The sequence below is a fragment of the Dama dama genome, chromosome 12 (genome assembly GCF_033118175.1).
Source record: "Dama dama isolate Ldn47 chromosome 12, ASM3311817v1, whole genome shotgun sequence".
Classification (NCBI taxonomy): domain Eukaryota; kingdom Metazoa; phylum Chordata; class Mammalia; order Artiodactyla; family Cervidae; genus Dama; species Dama dama.
In genome coordinates this window covers 78707090-78726543 of record NC_083692.1, presented here as the reverse complement: position 1 = coordinate 78726543, position 19454 = coordinate 78707090, and the positions used below count along the sequence as shown (strand labels likewise).

At 41.4% G+C, this 19454-nt stretch overlaps 1 gene segment (V, D, J or C); it reads right to left on the bottom strand.

The window, feature by feature from the left end:
• Positions 1-7497: 7497 nt before the first annotated feature.
• LOC133067401 (T cell receptor alpha variable 19-like) lies at positions 7498-15464 on the bottom strand. The segment is given in 3 exon segments: positions 7498-7550; positions 14715-14909; positions 15192-15464. Coding segments are annotated over 3 exon segments (426 nt in total).
• Between the last annotated feature and the right edge of the window lie 3990 nt (positions 15465-19454).

The window sequence follows — 19454 nt, the reverse complement described above, 5'->3', positions numbered from 1 at the left end:
TATGCATTAATACATGATATTTGTCTTTCTCTTTCTGGCTTACCTCACCCTGTGCAATAGGCTTTAAGTTCATCCACCTCATTAGAACTGACTCAGACGTGTTCCTTTTTATAGTTGAGTTATACTCCATTGTGCATATGTACCACAACTTCCTTATCCATTCATCTGTCAATGGGCGTCTAGGTTGCTTCCTTGTCCTAGCTATTGTAAATAGTGCTTAAATAAACTGGGGTACACATGTCTTTTTCAATTATGGTAGAACCAAAATTTTGTTGTGAGTGACAACATGCTGAGATTGAAAAGATCCTGATACCCCAACCTAGACAGCATATTAAAAAGCAGAGACATTACTTTGCCAACAAAGGTCCATATAGTGAAACCTATGATTTTTCCAGTAGTCATGTATGATGTGAGAGTTGGACCATGAAGAAAGCTGAGCACCGAAGAACTGATGCTTTTGAACTGTGGTGTTGGAGAAGACTCTTGAGAGTCTCTTGGACAGCAAGGAGATCAAACCAGTCAGTCCTGAAGGAATTCAGTCCTGAATATTCATTGGAAGGTTGATGCTTGAAATTGAAGCTCCAATACTTTGGCCACCTGATGTGAAGAACTATTCACTGGAAAAGACCCTGATGCTGGGAAAGATTGAAGGCAGAAGGAGAGGGGGATGACAGAGGATGAGATGGTTGGATGGCATCACCGACTCAATGGACATCATTTTGAGCAAATTTTGGGAACTGGTGATGGACAAGGAGGCCTGGCGTGCTGCAGTCCACAGGATCACAAAGAGTCAGACACAACTGAGCGCCTAAACTGAATTGAACTGAGAACAACAATTTTGTTGTGAGCAACAAATATGCAGAGACTGAAAAAATCTTGATATCCCAGGCTCCTTTGCCGATGTAAGAAAGGTGGAGACACGGACTAACACTCGTGAATGAAATGTGAGTAGGAGCTGCGGGGTGAAGCTTCTGAAAATGGTTGACATGGCCAGCATGTGCTCAGTTGCCTCTTGACATTCTTCCTGGAAGGTGGAAAAAATGGATAGACTTCTTGCTGTTTCGGCAAAGTATATAAACAAAAGTGACAATTTAAGGACAAGAAACAGCCAGAAAGAAGACCCTTGATTCCTCACAAAATTATGAAGCTGGTATACCAGCCCCGGACTGCACATGGTACATGTGATAGAGCTTCTTTATATGAGAGGGAAGTAAATTCCAGCTTGTTAAAAACGTTACCTGAGTTTTTTGTGATATGAAGCTGAACCAATATCTGATATAAATGATGTTCATTAAAAATACATCACTGCATCAGTCTGATTGAGTAAGCTCCTAATAACCCAGATCTTCAAAGGTTTTCTAGGTGATTCTGATATAGGTGATGGTGGTGGTTTAAGGTCTGGAATGTGGGAACCACAGTCCTACCAACCTTTCCCCTGCCCTCCTACATTTTCCACCAGGTGTCACATAAATACAAATGCCCTTTGTCCACAAACACACTTTCAGTAGCATCAAAACTGTATCAAGAAAACTACTCTTACCAGGAACAAGAATACAGTGGATGGAAAACTGTTATATATGTGATAATAAACAGAAGCATCCACTTTCAAAAAACAATGTTTTAGGGGCTGATAGAAGAAAACATACATCTCTCACTTGTAAGAGGAAAAATTCTGACTTTCGGATAAATTCCCATCTCTTTAATGAAGAAATTGAAGCTTAGAAATCATACAAATAGTAAACGGCAGAATCAGATGCACATCTTTGTCTCTTTTACTCCAAAGACTGAGATTTTTGTGTTTATTATTACATAACGTTTTCACTCCTCAGTTTTAAAGTGAAACGTTTCATTGTAACAGCTCTAAATCCTTTTTATTTCTAATGTCTGATGAACTACTGTTTCCTATACAGGAATTAGAGAAATACTAAAATCATCTCATGCATCTTAAAGCCCCACCTAGGTCTTGAGGGGGCTGCACATATAACAGATTAGCCCTTCTATACGGAGAAGTCCTTCTTCATCCTCCAGAGGTGACCTGGTTAAATTAGAACTTGAAGGGTCTTTAGGCTTATCCAGTGTAAATCCTTTGTTTAAACTGAGGAAACTGAAGGCTGCTACACCGATGATATGGCTAAAGACAGAGCCAGGATGGGCAGAGCTGAATCTGGCATTTCAGTTTCCCGTTCTAAACCTCACGCCCTTTGCTATAGTCTGACACGCTACCGAAAACATCAGGAATTTGAGAGGAGCTCCCTTTCGTGTTGCTAGCCGTTTGCAGACTCTCCTTTGTGGGAAGACAAAACCACCAACTCTGCACACTGTTGCGGCTTCTAAGAGACAGCTCTGGCAGGTTTGTGCTGGGGCTGCGGGTGCCCGCGGAGCACTGTGGGTCTGCAGCACAGAGGTAAGTAGCCGCGTCCTCAGCCTGGGAAGCCGTGATGGACAAGGAACTGCTTTTGATGGAGTTGTCAAGTGTGAAGTGTAGTCTCCCACTATATTTCTGTCTCTCATTTGAATGCATTAAAATCAGATGAACAAAGCCTCGCCTTGAATCCTGTCTGTACCACTGTAAGGCAGTTAAAGTAATACTTTTATAACTGCAGTTCATGGTGACATTTTCACCCTCCTGGATGCTCAGGGTCTGAAGATTCTGTTCTCCTTGCTGGCTATTCACCTCTAGGCAGAAACACAAGGACAGAGGCCAGGAGTCAGTCACTGTATTTTCACTCATTAGTGTTTGCATTTCCTTCCATAATTTGTGGGTACATTTCCCAATTAACAGGCTTTCCTGGTGGCTTAGTGGTAAAGAATCTGCCTCCAATGCAGGAGATGTGGGTTTGATCCCTGGGTCAGGATGATCTCCTGGAGCAGGGAATGGCAACCCACTCCAGTATTCTTGCCTGGAAAGTTCCACAGACAGAGGAGCCTGGCGGTATACAGTCCGTTGGGTCACAAAGAGTTAGACAGGACTGAGTGACTAACACTTTCACTTTTCACTTTTCCCAGTTAAAGAGATTTTGCCTCTCAGTCTTGTGGGCTCTGAACTTTGGTCACCCTCTTCCCATCACCAAGAGCCCCAACTCACTGGCCAGCTGAAGCCACAGAATCACCAAAGACAAAGCCAGAAGCTTCTCCATTCTTCTTCTTTAGGGGGATCATGGAAGATGCAGCTCTTGTCCTGAAGTAAGCCAGGCTCCTCAGTCTAGCTCTCTTTTTGAGTGTACTCATCTAGTCCCTCTGAGTCCCAGGGAGAGTCTCAGGTTTCGTACCCAGCCAATCAAAGGAAGCTTAATCTTCTGCTTTCAATACAAACGTGCTGATTTCAAACAAAGTGAGTCTGAGGAGAGAAACAATGCCATCTTGTGGGGGCAACATCATCCTGCAAAGAAAACCACTCGAGGAAGATGAAGTGTGTTAGGGCTGGGTCAGAGGAAATCGCCAAGCTGTTCTATTCTCTGCCTTTTGAACTCCAGTTCCAGCCTAGAGTGAGAACAGCTACAATCTTATGCACTAAAACTCAATTAAGAAAGAACACTGATGCCCAGTATTTACAGAACCCCTCTGAGGAGCACGGTTAGACTTCTCACAGTCACTTCTGATACCATGTCCTTCTTCTTTTTTCCTAACTTGCCTAATGCTGGGATGAGATTGTATATCAGTCAAGGTTCTTATTTATGAGTAACAGAAACAGACTCTGGCTGAATTAAAGAGAAAAGGAATAAGTTAATTAATATTGGGTTTGCCTTAGAATCTCCAATACGGTTAGAGAACTGGACTCTAAAGCTATAGAGTCAGTCTACCAAACATTTAAGGAAGAGCTAACACTGATCCTTCTCAAACTACTCTCAAAAGTTGCAGAGATTGCAGAGGAAGGACCATCTCACTGCAACCTGCTTCATCACTTTGGTCTCATGACTTCATGATCCGGCCTTGCTAGCAGTCTGAAAGTTATGCCTGAGCTCAGAAACACTGATTTGCACTTATCAAGTTTGACCTCACTAATGCTACTGCTCAGGGCCTAATCTGTCAATGACACAGACTCATACTGAGTCCCTGATGTGGTGTCATTCCCCAGAGAGACTTCCCAGATGCCTGGTGACGACTGGATTACATTAGATATCGCCTATGATGGGGACGGCTGAGATTTGTTCTCACTGGAATAGACACTTACACCTGCTGTTGTACTCTGCTAGCGTCATCCTCATAAACTCACAGAATGCCTAATTTCAGCAAGATATTCCCCACAGCATTTCTTCTGAGGAAGAAATTATTTTCAGAGCAAAAGATTACAGCCATGGGCACACGCCCACAGGATTATTTTTCTTACCACATACCCTATCATCCAGAAATGGCTGACCTGATAAAATTTAGAATGGCTTATTGATTCTACGGGCTTCCCAGGTGGCACAGTGATAAAGGATCCACCTGCCAATACAGGAGATGCAAGAAACACAGGTTTGAGCCCTGGGTCAGTAAGATCCCCTGGGGTAGGAAATGGCAACCCCCTCCAGTATTCTTGCCTGAAAAATTCCAGGGACAGAGGAGCCTGGTGGACCATAGTCCATGGGGTCCCAAAGGGGACTGAACGACTGAGCACTCTCACACACATTGATTCTGTAATAGCACCGGTTGAAAAACAACTCTGAAAAGACGGCATTCTGTCTCATCGGCTGCAGTGTGTGCTTTACAGCAGAGATAAGTAATGGTGTTGTCTCCCCCATCGCCAGAATGCGTGATTCCAGAAATCAAGGAGGTGGCACTGGGAGTGGGTCCTTCACTGTTATTTTCAGTAGCTCACTAGCAAGATTTTTGCATGTAATGTTTGTAACTTTGAGTTGTATTAGTTCTTATTCTCTAAAAGAAATAATGCTTTCCCCAGGGAACACAGCAATGGTTTCACTGAACTGGAAGACAAGACTTCCATGTGGCTATTTGGGCTACATACGTCTCACAACCAATGAATAGAAAATGAGGTTTCTCTACTGACTAGAGTGGTTGATACCAATTACCAAGGAGAAATGGGGTTGTTGCTACATATCAAATATAAAGAGGACTACGTCTAGAACCCAGGAGATTTCCTAGGGGAGCCTCTTGGCACTTCCATGCCCAGTACTAATGGTTAATGTTAAATTGCAACAACCAATAAAAAGACAAGGTTTTTGAGTATTCAGATCCTTTGAGGATGAAGAATAGTGTCACACCACTAGGTAACTAACCCAATTCACAGAGGTTATGGCTGTGAGCAGGGAAAATATAAAATGTGTAATAAAAAAAAGTCATTTATATCAACTGCAGCATCACGACCAAATCGGGAATCAAAGAATGTAGTAGTTTTCTACATTTTCTTCTTGCTCTTTACTTTCATGTGTTCCTTTGTGTACACTGCCATTTTCTTCTTCCTTCTCCTCACTATACTTATTCTATATACAACTTGAGAGAGATTAACTTTACAATTTAGTCTGCATATAACAGAATTTTCAGTGGAATTTCCTCTGAATTTTAGAAGTAATTAATACAGCTAGTGATCCATAGTGACTGTTGGGACCACAGGTCTCCTCATTTGGGGGAAAGGATGAGAATGTCCTTACTTGTTCAAAGGACAGACTTAGCTTGTTAGATAGAAACAGTCATTTCACCCTTGCTTGAAATTTCAACTGTGTGAGGAGGAGTGTGTATGAAAGATGTGCCAGTTATCAACTTATTGCCTTTGAACTACAAATTCCCTCTTCATAGATACAGAGTGTAATTCTGATCATGGACCTTGTAAACATTTCTCCTTTGCCAGCTGGCAGGATGTGAAGCTTTGTCAGTAGAGAGAGCGGAAAGGACCCTGCAGAAGAGGCAGCTTCTCCTCCAGGTCCTGGCGCGTGTCCCACACTTCTTGCTCCTGTGGTGCTTGGCCATCCGGAGGGACACCTGTGATGCTCCCTTCCAGCAACATTTAGTGACAGCCCCCGGGTGGCTTCTTGGCAAGATTCACAGGCACCCGAGCAAGTTCAGCAGTACTCCTTTGCCAGCTTCCTACAAACTGTGCCAGAGCCCTGGGACCTGTTCTTCTGCTTGTTAGTCTTTTTCTCTGGCACCTCGGCAAACTTTCCCATCCAGCCGGCTACAGTCACACACTCCCCAGTGAAGCCTAAGTCACCACTGTGGTAGGAGAAGAGAGTACATATTATAATGTGTAACTTTCTGTGAAACTCTGGCATAGTCCTAAAGATAAGTGTCTCCCTACAGATGCTATTCTTGTGTTCTTTAGAGTTCTTTCTAGTGTTCTTTAGCATTCATTAATAAATAATGCTCTGCTATTTGTTAATAATTCTTTATATTAAACTTTCCTTTTTCAACTTGCCATGATTTTTCTCCTGATTGCCCCTACTCGGATAGTATGAGTCCATCAAGTACATGAGAAGAAAGGCATCAGCTGCAGAAAGATCAGCAGTCACATGTCAGGAGGCACCATTCCACTTTTAAGGAACTTCAGCATGTGGTGATGATACACGTGGGTGTGGATGAGGTAGCAGCACAGTCGGAGAAATGGGACTGTGTCACTTAAACCTGGGGAGCCCATCTGGGCCAAGAAGAGGATTTTCATGCTGTTACATAGTTTTATTTCAGAAGTATTTTTCTAGGTACTAATATCTAAAATAATACACTTGCTATTTAAAAATTAACTTATACAGAGTAGGTAATGAGAATCCCCTTTTAAAAAATTCTACAGCTAGTTGGCAACTGATGACAACTCTGTATCTGAGAGGTAAATTCAGTGTCAGTCTCCAGGGAGACAATGCCCCACGGTGGTCAATTAAGGAACATGAAATTGCTTTCTGTAAGGGGTTTACGCTCTGCTTCTCTTGTGAAGCCAGGTACTGTGTTACCCAGAGCACAGTAATACACAGCTGAGTCTTCCTCCTGAGCTGAGGGTTTTTTCAGATGGAAGGATGCCTCAGCCTGGTTGAGGTCAGCGGAGAAACCCTGGATGCTCTCTCTTGAGGAGTGTTTCAGGAGTAACTGGATGCGCTCTCTGGGGTACTGGACATACCAGAAGAGCCAAGGACTCCCAGAATACGAATAGCTGCACTTCACCTGCACTGGGTCCCCTTTAGACACAGAGATGTGGCTCTCAGGCTGAGTTACTGTCTGGGCTCTTGTTTCTCCTGTAACACAAATTCTGGGTCAGGGATTGACTTGCAAACAGAGGAGACTATTTTGTTAAGCCAATTCTAAATCAGAAGACCATAGTAAGATAAAATAAAAAGAGACTTTACTCACCAAGTGTGAATATCATCACAAGCGCCGAGATGAGGGCGCATATCATGTCTGAGCTCTGAGGAAGCAGGAGGCTCCTTTCTGCAGGTTTTTCCTGGAAACAATTCAGCCACATGGACACCCTGACAGAGCAGTGAGTGGGTTTACAGGGCAAGCAAAGTAAAAGCTCTTCCTCAAAGGGCTGGTGGCTTTCTGGCTTTCCATCAAGTTCAAGTTGTGTAGCATCTCCCTCTAGAGGCCAAATATGATACTGCAGGTAATCTCAGGCTTCAGGAAGACCAATTCTGAAACCAAATGGAGAGGAATTTCCTCCACAGTTAGTAAGACTAAGTGTAATGCTATGTTAAGTAAAGATGCTTGTTGCCAGAAAGATCCAGACATCAATGGAACATAATAGAAGGTCCAAACACACAAATTGCTTATGAAAATTTAGTTATTAAAAAATAAGAAAAAGATGGTATATTCAATAAAACATGCCCTCAGAAATGGAGAATCATTTAGAAATTAACAAATAAACTTGGACACCTACCTTAGCATCTGTTCCTAAATAAATTCTAAATATAGATAATTAATATTTTTAAGTAATAGCTATTTTTTGATAAATTTAGTATGGTCATGAATTTTCTAAGCATGAAAGTCAGAAAGAGTATAGGAAAATATTAGCAGATCAGACCTCACAGAAATTTAAGCTTCTTTAGGTTTGTTAATGAAATGCTTAAGCATTACCATACCGAGTTATTTTCCATTCATCATCATTGATTCTGACCTTCCTCACACCAGGAATGGGCCCTTAGAATTTTAGATCTACAGTCATTTTTAAAACAGTTCATTAACAAAGTAACAAGCATTTGAACTAAAAAGAAGGCAATTCTAGAAAGAGTGTAGATTAAAAATGTTCCTGATCCCCTGTGTTTAGCCAAGGAGCTTTCTGTTGAAGCCAGCCAACGCTGTGCCAACAGAGCTCAAGTGAGTTCTTCCACTGGGGCTCGTAATAAATCTGGGGTCAGTAGCAAGGAACTTCAGGATGAAGAGTGGAAAACTATAGGTCGTAAAGAAAGCTTTGCATGCAGAGATCAGTGGACCTCTAAGGAAGCTAGTTCTTTTGAGAAAGCCTTTTCTCTAGCCCCCAAATAGCTGAGAAGAAAGTAGCAGGTTGAGTCCCATCTGTCCTAAATGAAGAGGAGTACAACGAGATAGGAGAGCAAAGACATGTCTTTCTAGTTTTTTAGCAAGATGCTAGCATTGCTGCTGAGACCAGTGCCCTACTACCTAAGACATTGCTGATCACAGGTACAGAAGTATCTAGACATTTCACTCTCACGGCATTGCCTCCACTTAACGTGCCCCAGCAATCAGACAGGTCAGAAAGGAGTAAAGAAAGGGAAAGGATACTTCAGAGAAAAATAAGGGCTTCATCTGGGGAAAATAAAGTCTGAAAAAATGATCAGAGTCAGTGACCCAATTCCCCTAGCCAAAAATCAGGACACAAAGTTTTCCGTGATTGAGAATTCATTTATAAGGAAGCTGTCACAAAGAAGGAATATCTCACTGAATGCATTGCTTATTTATTGAATCTTTTTGAGGGAATAAAAACAATTAAATAAAATTAGGAGAATTATGTAAACCTCAAACATAATTATCATGAAAAAATAGAGTGTCTCCAATGAGATTTTGATTGATGGAAGAGAAACAGGAATGTACACGATGACCACCTGACCTCAATTCCACCGCTCTTCTGATCCTATCCAGCAATTTCCCCATTCACCTTGCAAGTGCATCTGACTGATTCTGCTCTGTGACTATGAAGTAGGGGCTACAAAGAGAAATATTGAGGGAAGGACATCTTTTATGTTGGTGGGCACAGTACATAGGAAGTCTAAAGCAGTCATCAGAAAAGCCTTGTCTGCCTGCAATTTTAATCATGTCATTGTTCCTTGAATGCACTTTAAAGCTAAACTGCTACCAAGGGTTATGAGAGTTGAGCCCAAACATCAGTGTAATGGGGCTTCTTAGGGGGCACTACTGGTAAAGAACCCATCTGCCAGTGCAAGAGATGTAAGAGACGTGGGTTCAATCCCTGGGTAGGGAAGATCCCCTGGAGGAGGACATGGCTGTCCACTCCAGTACTCTTGCCTGGAGAATCCCATGGACAGAGGAGCTTGGCAGGCTATAGTCCATGGGGTCGCACAGAGTCGGACATGGCTGAAGGGGCTTAGTGGCAGAGGCATTGGTGTAATGGACTGTGTTTCCCTCTATGGTACACAAGAGTCTCAAAGGTGAGACATTAAAAAGACCAGAGTGCTGAGAGAAGCAGAGGGATAGAATAGTTGTGCATCTGTCTGGAGACCTCTTTGACAGAGAATTGGGAATATAAGTTAAGAAATCCATTTCTTCAAATAATTTTATGCCTGGCTTCAGGGACCAAGCATAACCAAGTTCTTCAGGGTCAAGAACTTGATAGATCTTGGGAGGACAGAACAGGCGATCATGGCAGAGGGAAAGAAGAGCTCTCCAATATAGACATCAGACAGGTCAGAAAGTCACAGGGCAGAGTGGGTAGCAGAAGATAAGTATAGCAAAACTAGCCTTGCTTAATTTGCTTGGCTCTATGACACCCCATAGAGAAGGCATTGGCACCCCACTCCAGTACTCTTGCCTGGAAAATCCCTGGTCTTTTACAGAGGAAAGGTTTTTAATTTTGGTTCAGTTTGGTGTGTGCATGTGTGTGTGAGTGTATCATGCTTTCAGTGTCAAATCTAAGATTTACTTAGCTGCAACCCTGAAGTTTTTCTCTTAATTTTTTTTAGAGTTGCATAGTTTTATATTTTACATTTAAGTCCATGATCCATTTTGAGCTAATTTTTCTAATTTAAAATATTTTTTTTAAAGGGCTGTATCATCATCTTTGTTTCAGGCTTTACCTATTTGCTGTTATCAAGTAACTAATTCGAAGCAACATAACCAAAATGTGGATTGAAGACATCTCATAGAGGAGTGAAAAAAAAATTTGTTCTTTGAGCCTGTGACTTTCCCTTTTTATACTTAGTGTGATTTCTCTACCTATAGAGTAAAGTTAAAATTGTAGTACAAAGCCAAGCCCTTCTCAATTCATCACCTCTGAAATCCTCTATCGTGGGCAATGCTTTCTAGTATAGATTCAGAAAATGGTTACATCTGTCTTATGAGTGAAGATAACTGTAATCTCTTCTAACATTCACATTTCTTTAAACTTTAAAGTTCTCTGAGAAAAATGCTTATCAATTTTTAAGTCATCAAACTGAGCTAAAAGTCAGAATCTCATTCCTTGTCTGTAACTTCTTTCCTATAATTGAGCATGTGTTTCTTGAAGAAGAGAATATTCTTTACAAATTGTCCTAAGAATGAAAATTCCCTATTTCTGTTATTAATTTTTGCTAAAATTACAGGCTTCCATTGACCTTTTTTCACACTCAGCATTCCAAGGTCAAACAGCTCATTTCTCCAAGGATTTAGTAATTCTTCTTTCTACTGTCCCAGGGGCAGAGTCTTTTAAATAACAATTTTTTAAATACCAATATTACAATTGAGGATAACACTTTCTAAAACTTTTCTTAAGGGTTGTGAATCCAGGAGCTTAAAATTGTTCTTGATCAAAATAAGTCAGCCCTTGAAAACAGAAACTAGAAAAACAGACAAGGCACTTTTCTTGTCTTAGGCTAAGACTCCCAATGGTAGGAGTATTTATCCCTAAGCTTGGTCTTTAGATTTGAAAGAAAAAATGGACAAAGAAGCAGCACAAATCATGGCAATGGTAAAGATAGATAAAAACAGATAGTTTGACACCATCAGTTGTACTCATGGGCAATATCTAGAGTATGGAGACTACCTGTTATACAAAGGTCATTTACTTTGAACCCTAGAAATTAGGATGGAAAGGAAAAGTATTGGGACTCAAAGAGAACTAAGGTAACTGTGACTTTCTTTCAGTCTGGACCACTGCTCCCTCCTTGCCCACTACCATCCTTAGCTTAATAGGACTCATATCTTTAGCCACAGCAAGTAAATATTTGAGGCTAAAATTTGAAGATTAAAAAGTCTAGAAATGAAAGCAAGAAAGAGATAATAGAGGGGAATGTTAACATTGGCTGAAACCTAGAAGAATCCCTGATAAGAGGGACTTCCAAGGTTACAAGAGAACAAGTCGATACACCTCACTATAGACTCACTCAGGGGATTAAGATGGCTCTGTCTATGCCAACAGGAGGGAGAACATTTAATTTAATTGCAAGCCTGAAAATAGTACCATATGAAGAAAATCTGTTCAAACAGAAAGGGAACTTATGACACATATAAACAGAAGTATTCTTATGGTGATGAGAAATGAACTACAAGAAAAAATAGATCCACAATTACCTAACAGCATCCAAAGGGTAGAAGCTCTATACCTGTTGATTTTATGAATTAATTCTTCTTCTTCAGTCAACCAATATTTAATACACAACCACTATGTGCTATGTACTGTGTAATGTACAATGCATTCACGTTTCCTGACCCTATGGAGTTCACAGTTATAGTCATAACAGAGACATTACTTTGCCAACAAAGGTCCATATAGTCAAAGCTATGATTTTTCCAGTAGTCATGTGTGGATGTGAGAGTTGGACCATAAAGAAGACTGAGTGCTGAAGGAATGATGCTTTTGAAGTGTGGTGTTGGAGAAGACTCTTGAGAGTACCTTGGACTGCAAGGAGATCAAACCAGTCAGTTCTGAAGGAAATCAGTCCTGAATATTCATTGGAAGGATTGATGCTGAAGCTGAAGCTCCAATACTTTGGCCACCTGATGCAAAGAACAAACTCATTGGAAAAGACCCTGATGCTGGGAAAGATTGAAGGAGGAGAAGGGAATGACAGAGGATGATAGTCGGATGGCATCACTGACTCAATGGACATGAGTTTGAGCAAGCTTTGAGAGATAGCAAAGGACAGGGAAGCCTGGTGTTCTGCAGTCCATTGGGTCACAGAGTGGGACATGACTGAGCTACTGAAAAATACAATACATAATTATAGATATAGATGTAGATACATAAAAGCATATTAATTGCGACATCCCTTTTGTCTTGGGCTTTGAAGACAGCCTGCAATACATGAGAACACATGGACAGAGACCACAATACATGCTTAAAGACACTTGCAAAACTTATATAAAGCCCACTTTTTAACTTTCCTTAGCCTATTCTGCACAATAAGGATACATGAGAAAACTGATAATTCACTAAAGAGTTAGAATAAATAGGGACTTCACAGGTGGTGCAGTGGCTAAGATGCTGAACTCCCAGTGCCAGGGACCTAGGTTTGACCCCAGACAGGGAATTAGATCCCATGTCCTGCAACTAAGAGCTAGCACAGCCAAATAAATTTTAAAAAATATTAAAAACAAAAGAGAAAAAAGTGAATCTGTGGTGGTGTGTGTTTTTTTCAATCTTTCTCAAGTTAGAGGAGATTCAAAGGGTTGACTCAGATAGTTTGAAATATTCCCCTGAAGTCTGGAGGATTTTGAGGCTCACATTAGGTTGCAATGACAACTTCTCTCACTTTACTGTGGTAAAGAATCTGACTACCAATGCAGGAGATGCAAGTTCAATCCCTGGGTCAGGAAGATGCCCTGGAGAAGGAAATGGCAACCCACTCCAGTATTCTTGCCTGGGAAATCCCATGAGCCTGCAAAAAATTGGGATTGCAAAGAGTCAATTCTAGGATACATTTTTCTTCTTTTATATGTTTGATTTATTCCTTGAAACTGCTTACATCTATTTTCTTCATTAAAAGTTGGTCTCTAGATGATTTTACTTCCTTCTTTCCAATATGTTTTATAAAATTCAACTCTTTTAACTAATTACTTGATGACTTGGCTATGTAAGTGTGTTGTCTCTCTCATCTCTCTCCGTCACACACTTGCATGTCATGCACACACACACTTATACTTTCTTTTCTGGAAAGTTGCTCTTTATTGGGATCCTTGTAATTTGTACAATAGGGATAGAAAATCCTTACACAAGGAAGAGTATCTTCCTTTTTGGAATTCCAGATGAAAGCAAACCCACTAGGTTAATTCCCACCTAAAGTCACCAAGAATAGTGCAGAGACTTAACTCTTTTAGATGTTATATGACAGCTACTCTGCACATACATGGTGTGCAATCATCCAAAATTAAAGCCATCTGGAGTTAACTGGGACTAAAGTATAAAGCAAAGCCTTCCTATAAAAGAATTTTGTGAAGCCAGGAAAATATGACTGTTTAGTAATTGCAGAGTGAAAATGCTCTATACTCCAGGGTCACAGAAACGAGCAGGGAGCCACATCAGAAAGATTTAATGGTAAACTCCTATTAAACTCCTAGGAGTCATCAAGAAAAACACCAAATACCTTTGTGTTTATTCCAGTATTGTTTACTACAGTCAGTAAAACAATCTAAAAATCTAGTAAAATGGAATTAGCCCAAAAGTATGATAAAACAACACATTGGAATATCACCATTAGAATGTGTGATGTTGACCTGTAAATATTGCTGTGAAATAATTATTTCACAATGTACTGTCAGGTAAAAACTCAGAATAGAAATATCCTATAAGGTATGAATCTCTAATAGAGTTTTTTTGACTACTAAAATTGGTGAGTTATTTTGTTTTTAGCATTCCTTCTTTGCATATTCTATTTTCTACCTTAAACATACATAACTCTGTAATCACATATAGAGAATGTGACCAGGTGATGCGGTTAGTTCTGAGCAAACTGCAGGGTTTCGTTTCCCCTTGGGGTGAAGATTTGTGGTAACAGTTACTCTGTGCACACCATTCCAAGTCATTCACGGCACAGGTGAGGCAGGGCACAGGGAGGCTCCAAGAAGTGTCCTTTCAGAGATATTTCAGATCCACAGTGATGGCCAGACTTAGCAATGCATGAATATTTGTGCAACGAACCTACAACTCTAACAACTCAACGCAGGTTTAGTCAAATACTATTGAATTTTTTAAAATTTCGTACTTTAATAAAATCACCATTTAAAAGTTTTTTTTTAATTTGGCAAACGATCTTCTGCAAGATAAAGAATTGAAGATAAAGGTATTTTTGATGAATGACATCACAAATGGCATTCATTTGTGACAGCAATGTCATATCTCATTTTGAGATATGCTCTCTGAGCCAAAGAGATAACATTTTCCTTACAGTGAGGTTTTCTCTTCTAACCCCACTACCTTTTCCTGTCCTTACTGAGAATCTCACAAAGGTGTTCAGAGATGGGGGACTCCACATGTTGACATCTGAGGTTTCTGTGGGGCTCCCTCAGGCACCGGCATCACTGTGGTCTCTCAGAGCCACAGAAATACACCGCTGAGTCCTCGAGCTGTAAGTCTGTGATGGTGAGGCTGATGGAACTCGTTGTTTTCTGGAAGTTCAAAAAATACTGACCTTTTGTTGTATTCAGTTCATTGTAAGACTCCTGATGAATAAGGAAAATCATTTTCCCACTTGGTGGTTGCTTGTACCAGAATAAATAATAAGAATAACTAACAGCTTCATATGCACAGTTCAAGGTTACATCCTCCTTCTCCAGCACAGGAATTTCAGACTGGTTTTGAGTTACTTTCTGGGCCATGATGGATCCTAGAGAGAAGGAAAAAAAAAAAAAAATATATATATATATATATATATATGTATATAGATAGATAGATATATTATATGGAGAGAGAGAGAGACAGAAAGGAAGAGACTGATTCTCCTGGTGGAACTCAGAGGGCTTCAAGGAACAGAGGATTAAGAGTTCTAATCCCTCTGCCGGTTAACCAACTCTCCTAAACCCCAACAGACAATAATCACCTGCCCTACCTCTACACACGGGAGCTGAGCAGAGCTGAGTCTGCTGGCGGTCATTCTTACCAGCCTTACCAAGGCAGACAGAGGCTATGAGAGCTCTGAGCAGGCCAGGGAGCCCCATGTGGGAAGTTCTTCCTCTGAGTAGATGCCTGAGCCGTGCCTGAGGGCACACGCACAGTGACTGAACTGTGAGACGCTTCTGCAGCAGAACAGGAGATGTAACTGGCTGATAGCAGTTTGCCTGAGTCATGTCATGGCTTGTTGATGTGGTTGGTGATTGTAAGCTGCCTATTTAGACTGGAAAGTCACTTGGTCATAGCTGACTCTTTGTGACTCCATGGACTGTAGCCCACCAGGCTCCTCTGTCCATGGCATTTTCCAGGCAAGAATATTAGAGTGAGTTGCCATGCTGTAATTAAATTAACAACAATTACATCAGGGCTGCATACATATTCAGTCAATGCATCTAGGATAGACATACGTTTTGTGACAAAAACAATTTATTATGATTATAGTGACCTCTGAGAACAAATAGGCATCCATTTTTGTATAGCTCTTTTTGGGGGAGGAGAGATCTGCAGCCCAAATCTACAGTGAAATAAGCTCGCAAGTTTTTCTTTCATACCGGAAGATAAAACTGTTTACTCTCAATCGTCGTAACTTTTCTTCCTACACCCCAAGGCATGGGTTTCTGTGGAAATTTACACTGGATAAGGTTCCTTGTCTGTTTAATGCAATCACAGCAAGCTTCCTGGTGGACAAAATTTGTCCAGCTGTATGTGTCTAACAGGAATCAATAATGTGTGCTAAAATAATCTTGCTTTTAAATATCCACCCTATAGCCAAAATGAGTACAAGCTCACCAGACCAAGCATCCTTCTTTCCTTACATCAGAAACGCAGCCCTAGAGGCTGCGTGCCGCGGCTACTGACCCGTGCGCCGCCGCTACTGAAGCCGGTGCAGCGGGAGCCCGCGCTCCGCACCAAGAGGAGCCGCCGCGGTGAGAAGCCCGTGCACCGCAATGACGAGCAACCTCCACCCGCTGCAACTGGAGAGAGCCCAAGGTCAGTAACAAAGACCCAGCCGGACCAAAAATAAAACAAACAAGTAAGTAATAAAAGAAACATGGCCACTCAAAAGTCACAGACGCTTTTTCATCCCACGGCTGCAGCAGCTCCGGTTCAAAGGCTTTCACTGCAAACAGCACCTCAATAGCGTTATATCTCAGCCACACGCAGACTGCTATGTGATATGCCTGGTACCTCTGTGTTGGTTTATGATGATGTTTCAGGTGATGCGCTTTTAATCATCTATTTCTTTTCTCTAAATGAACTACTAATTTTGTGACATCTAATATCTATCATACTTTATGAGGAAAATAGATTTTTTTTTTTTAAAGTCAGTCTAGAGCACAGAGGAATCCTTCTGGCTGAACAGGGGTGCTTCTGGGGATTGAGCTTGGGTCTTCTTTAAGACCGACATCCACCCTATTATCCCTGTAGAGCAATTCCAAACCCCTGAGTTTCTAGGATTAGACCTGAGCTTGACTGGTTTTCCTGAAAAACTCTAAATGTATACTAAACTCTGATCAAGGAGAGAATATACGTCTTCCTGACTTCAGCCTCCTGCTCCCCTTGAGTTTGCGCTCAGCTCCCCCTGCAGCCCTCCATCACTGTGTCCCTCAGAGCACAGTAGTACACAGCCGAGTCTGATGCTTGCACTGCCTGTTTCTGCAGGTGGAAGGAGCTGTCCATCTTAACAAGAGTGGCCTGAAAACCTTCATGCTCTACCATCTTGTCTGCTGTTAGGCCTTTCAGGAGGAGCTGAGGAGCATTGTTGAGATGCTGGACATACCAGAAAGGATAGGAAGCTGAATACGTGGCCTGGTAAGTGCAGTTCAGGGTCATGAGAGCCCCCTCTGAGACACTCACTGGGCCTTCTCTCTGGTTCACTGAGTCACCATTGGTCCCTCCTACAAGAGAATCACTTTGTTATAGTAGAAATGTACAGGAGGAGAGTTTTCAGCCAGAGAAGAAAAATAAAACTGACCTGTTATTATAGGAAAATGAGAAATCATTTTAGGATAAAATGCTACTTACCAAGTATTAAGAAGATGACCAGAACAGAGTGAGGGGCAGAAAACATTCTGGCGACAGTCCTTGTTCCCTAGAAACATCAAATCTAGTAAAGTTAGTCTTCAGCTGGATGTTACAGAAGCTCCTCACTCAGAAAACTGGGACCCCTTTCTGCACAGCAGCAATATTCTGTCTTGTGGCTGCGAAGTAGGCAAGTGAAACCAGCTCCTGAACACAACCAGGAACCACATCTGAAGGAAGCCCCGCCCTCTGGTGGTGATCGTGAGAATTGCACCACAGTCGAGTCACCTATTCCTCCTGATAACAGCTTGTGGGATTACATACAGGAGAATGGGACAGGACCCTAGGAAGAGAGTCCTAAGCATAATCGTATTTAGGGAAATACTCTATTATTACTTCCATAATTTTATTCATGGCACAGCTATCTCTAGTTTCACAAGAAAGCCCAGTTACAGTTTCTAGATGGAATAGTCAGAGGATTCTTCCTCGCGTATATCTCGGATTCCCCTGGGTCAGAGAAGGATCCCTGTGTATGGAAAGTGCTTCCTCCTCTCCCTAAGTCATTTCTCTGAAGTAGCTATATTCATGTTGACTCTGTCAACATGCCGTGGAGAAAATGTTATCTAAGGCAGGTGTCAAATAACGTGTAGTTAAATGATAAGGTTATTATCCTGATTTATCATGGAATGACAGATTGGTAAAACATAATAAAAGTAAAATATGTGACTTCTTTTTCACTGATAATGGTAGAGTTGATCTTCCAACTACAAAACTATTTTTGGACCTTGAACATCGGGTAGCACCGAGATAAGGAAAACAGATGATATGACCACAAACATTGCCCAGCTTACTTCATAGAGGAAGTTTCTAGGCACCAGTGCATGGAGGATTTACCAAAAGCCCAAAATAGTGCAGCTGTCTCACTGTGGGATTGAGACAGAATAGGAGAACGGAGATCCTGAAATACCTAAAACTTGTGGACCTCTATACCAAAGGGGAGGAACGTTGACAAAGAAGAGAGAAAGAGAGAGAAATAAGCGCAAGGCAGGGTTTGGGGGAGAGAGTGGCGGAGGGGAGTTGGACCATCCTGGATGACAGCAACCTTACACCTTTAGCCTCATGAGGCACAGGTGACCTTACTTAAGTAATCTGGTTCTTGAAACATCTTTTTACCTCTTGTCACATTCTTGCATTAATTCAACTAAGTATTGTTTTTAGAATATCAAGTTTAGATGCTGAATATATTAGCCAGGCACTCTTCATTCCAGAGGCACGTGTGGGGTATTTATCTGTCTTCTGTTTATTTATTAGGGATTCAGGAATCTCAATGGAAAGAACTGTTTGCTCAGTGTCTGTCAGCCTGTTTGTCTAGTTCCCTGTGCAATTATTTGTGCTAGTGAAGTGAACCCAGCAGAAGATTTAATGGGGTCATTTCATAGCTTGTTCTTTTCTCTAGGATTGAGTTTACTTTATGCAAAGTCTAACTATAATATGGTAAGAAGTCAGAACATTGTTCTTTGGTGACATAAACCATTTTAAGGCTTGGGGACATTGTGGCTGCAGACAGCTGTGAGGGTACCTTACAGGGCTCTCAGTGTTGTCAATCCAGTAACAACGGCTGTGACTAAGTCAGCTGAACTCAAGAACAGTCTTCTTCAAATGTGCCTTTTTTATCTACTGAGATTGTCTCACCAGTTAAAATGAACTTTGTTAGTTCTTCCCAAAACTGGGATCATTTTTAATGCACATCTGATGCTGAGCTGTTCTTTTTGCTTGTTTTGTTCTTTTGTCTGGGCCAGGTCTTAGTTTAGGCTTGTGGGATCTAGTTCCCTGACCAGGGATCGAACCTGGGCCTCCTGCAATGTGAGTGCAGAGCCCCAGTCACTGAACCAACGCTCTCCCTCAAATTAGAATTTTGAGTTGAAGTTATCATGCTGGCAGGACTCTCTGGCTCAGCAGATCACCTAGATTCTCTTAAACTGTTGTGCATTTTCAGGAATCCCTCCAACATTCATTCTGGAAATTTACAGGGTTGTCTACAACATCGAAACAAAAATGAGACACATTTCCTACCTCAAATTGCTTTCAGTTGATTGAGGAGCAAGTGAGAAAAAAAAAAAAAAAATCCTATGCCCTGTCTGTACTCCCACTACGTGGACCCCAGTACTTGAAATGAGGGATCAGACTGAAAGCAGAGAACTGAAGCAGTTACTACCAGGGAAATTAAACCTGCTAGAAT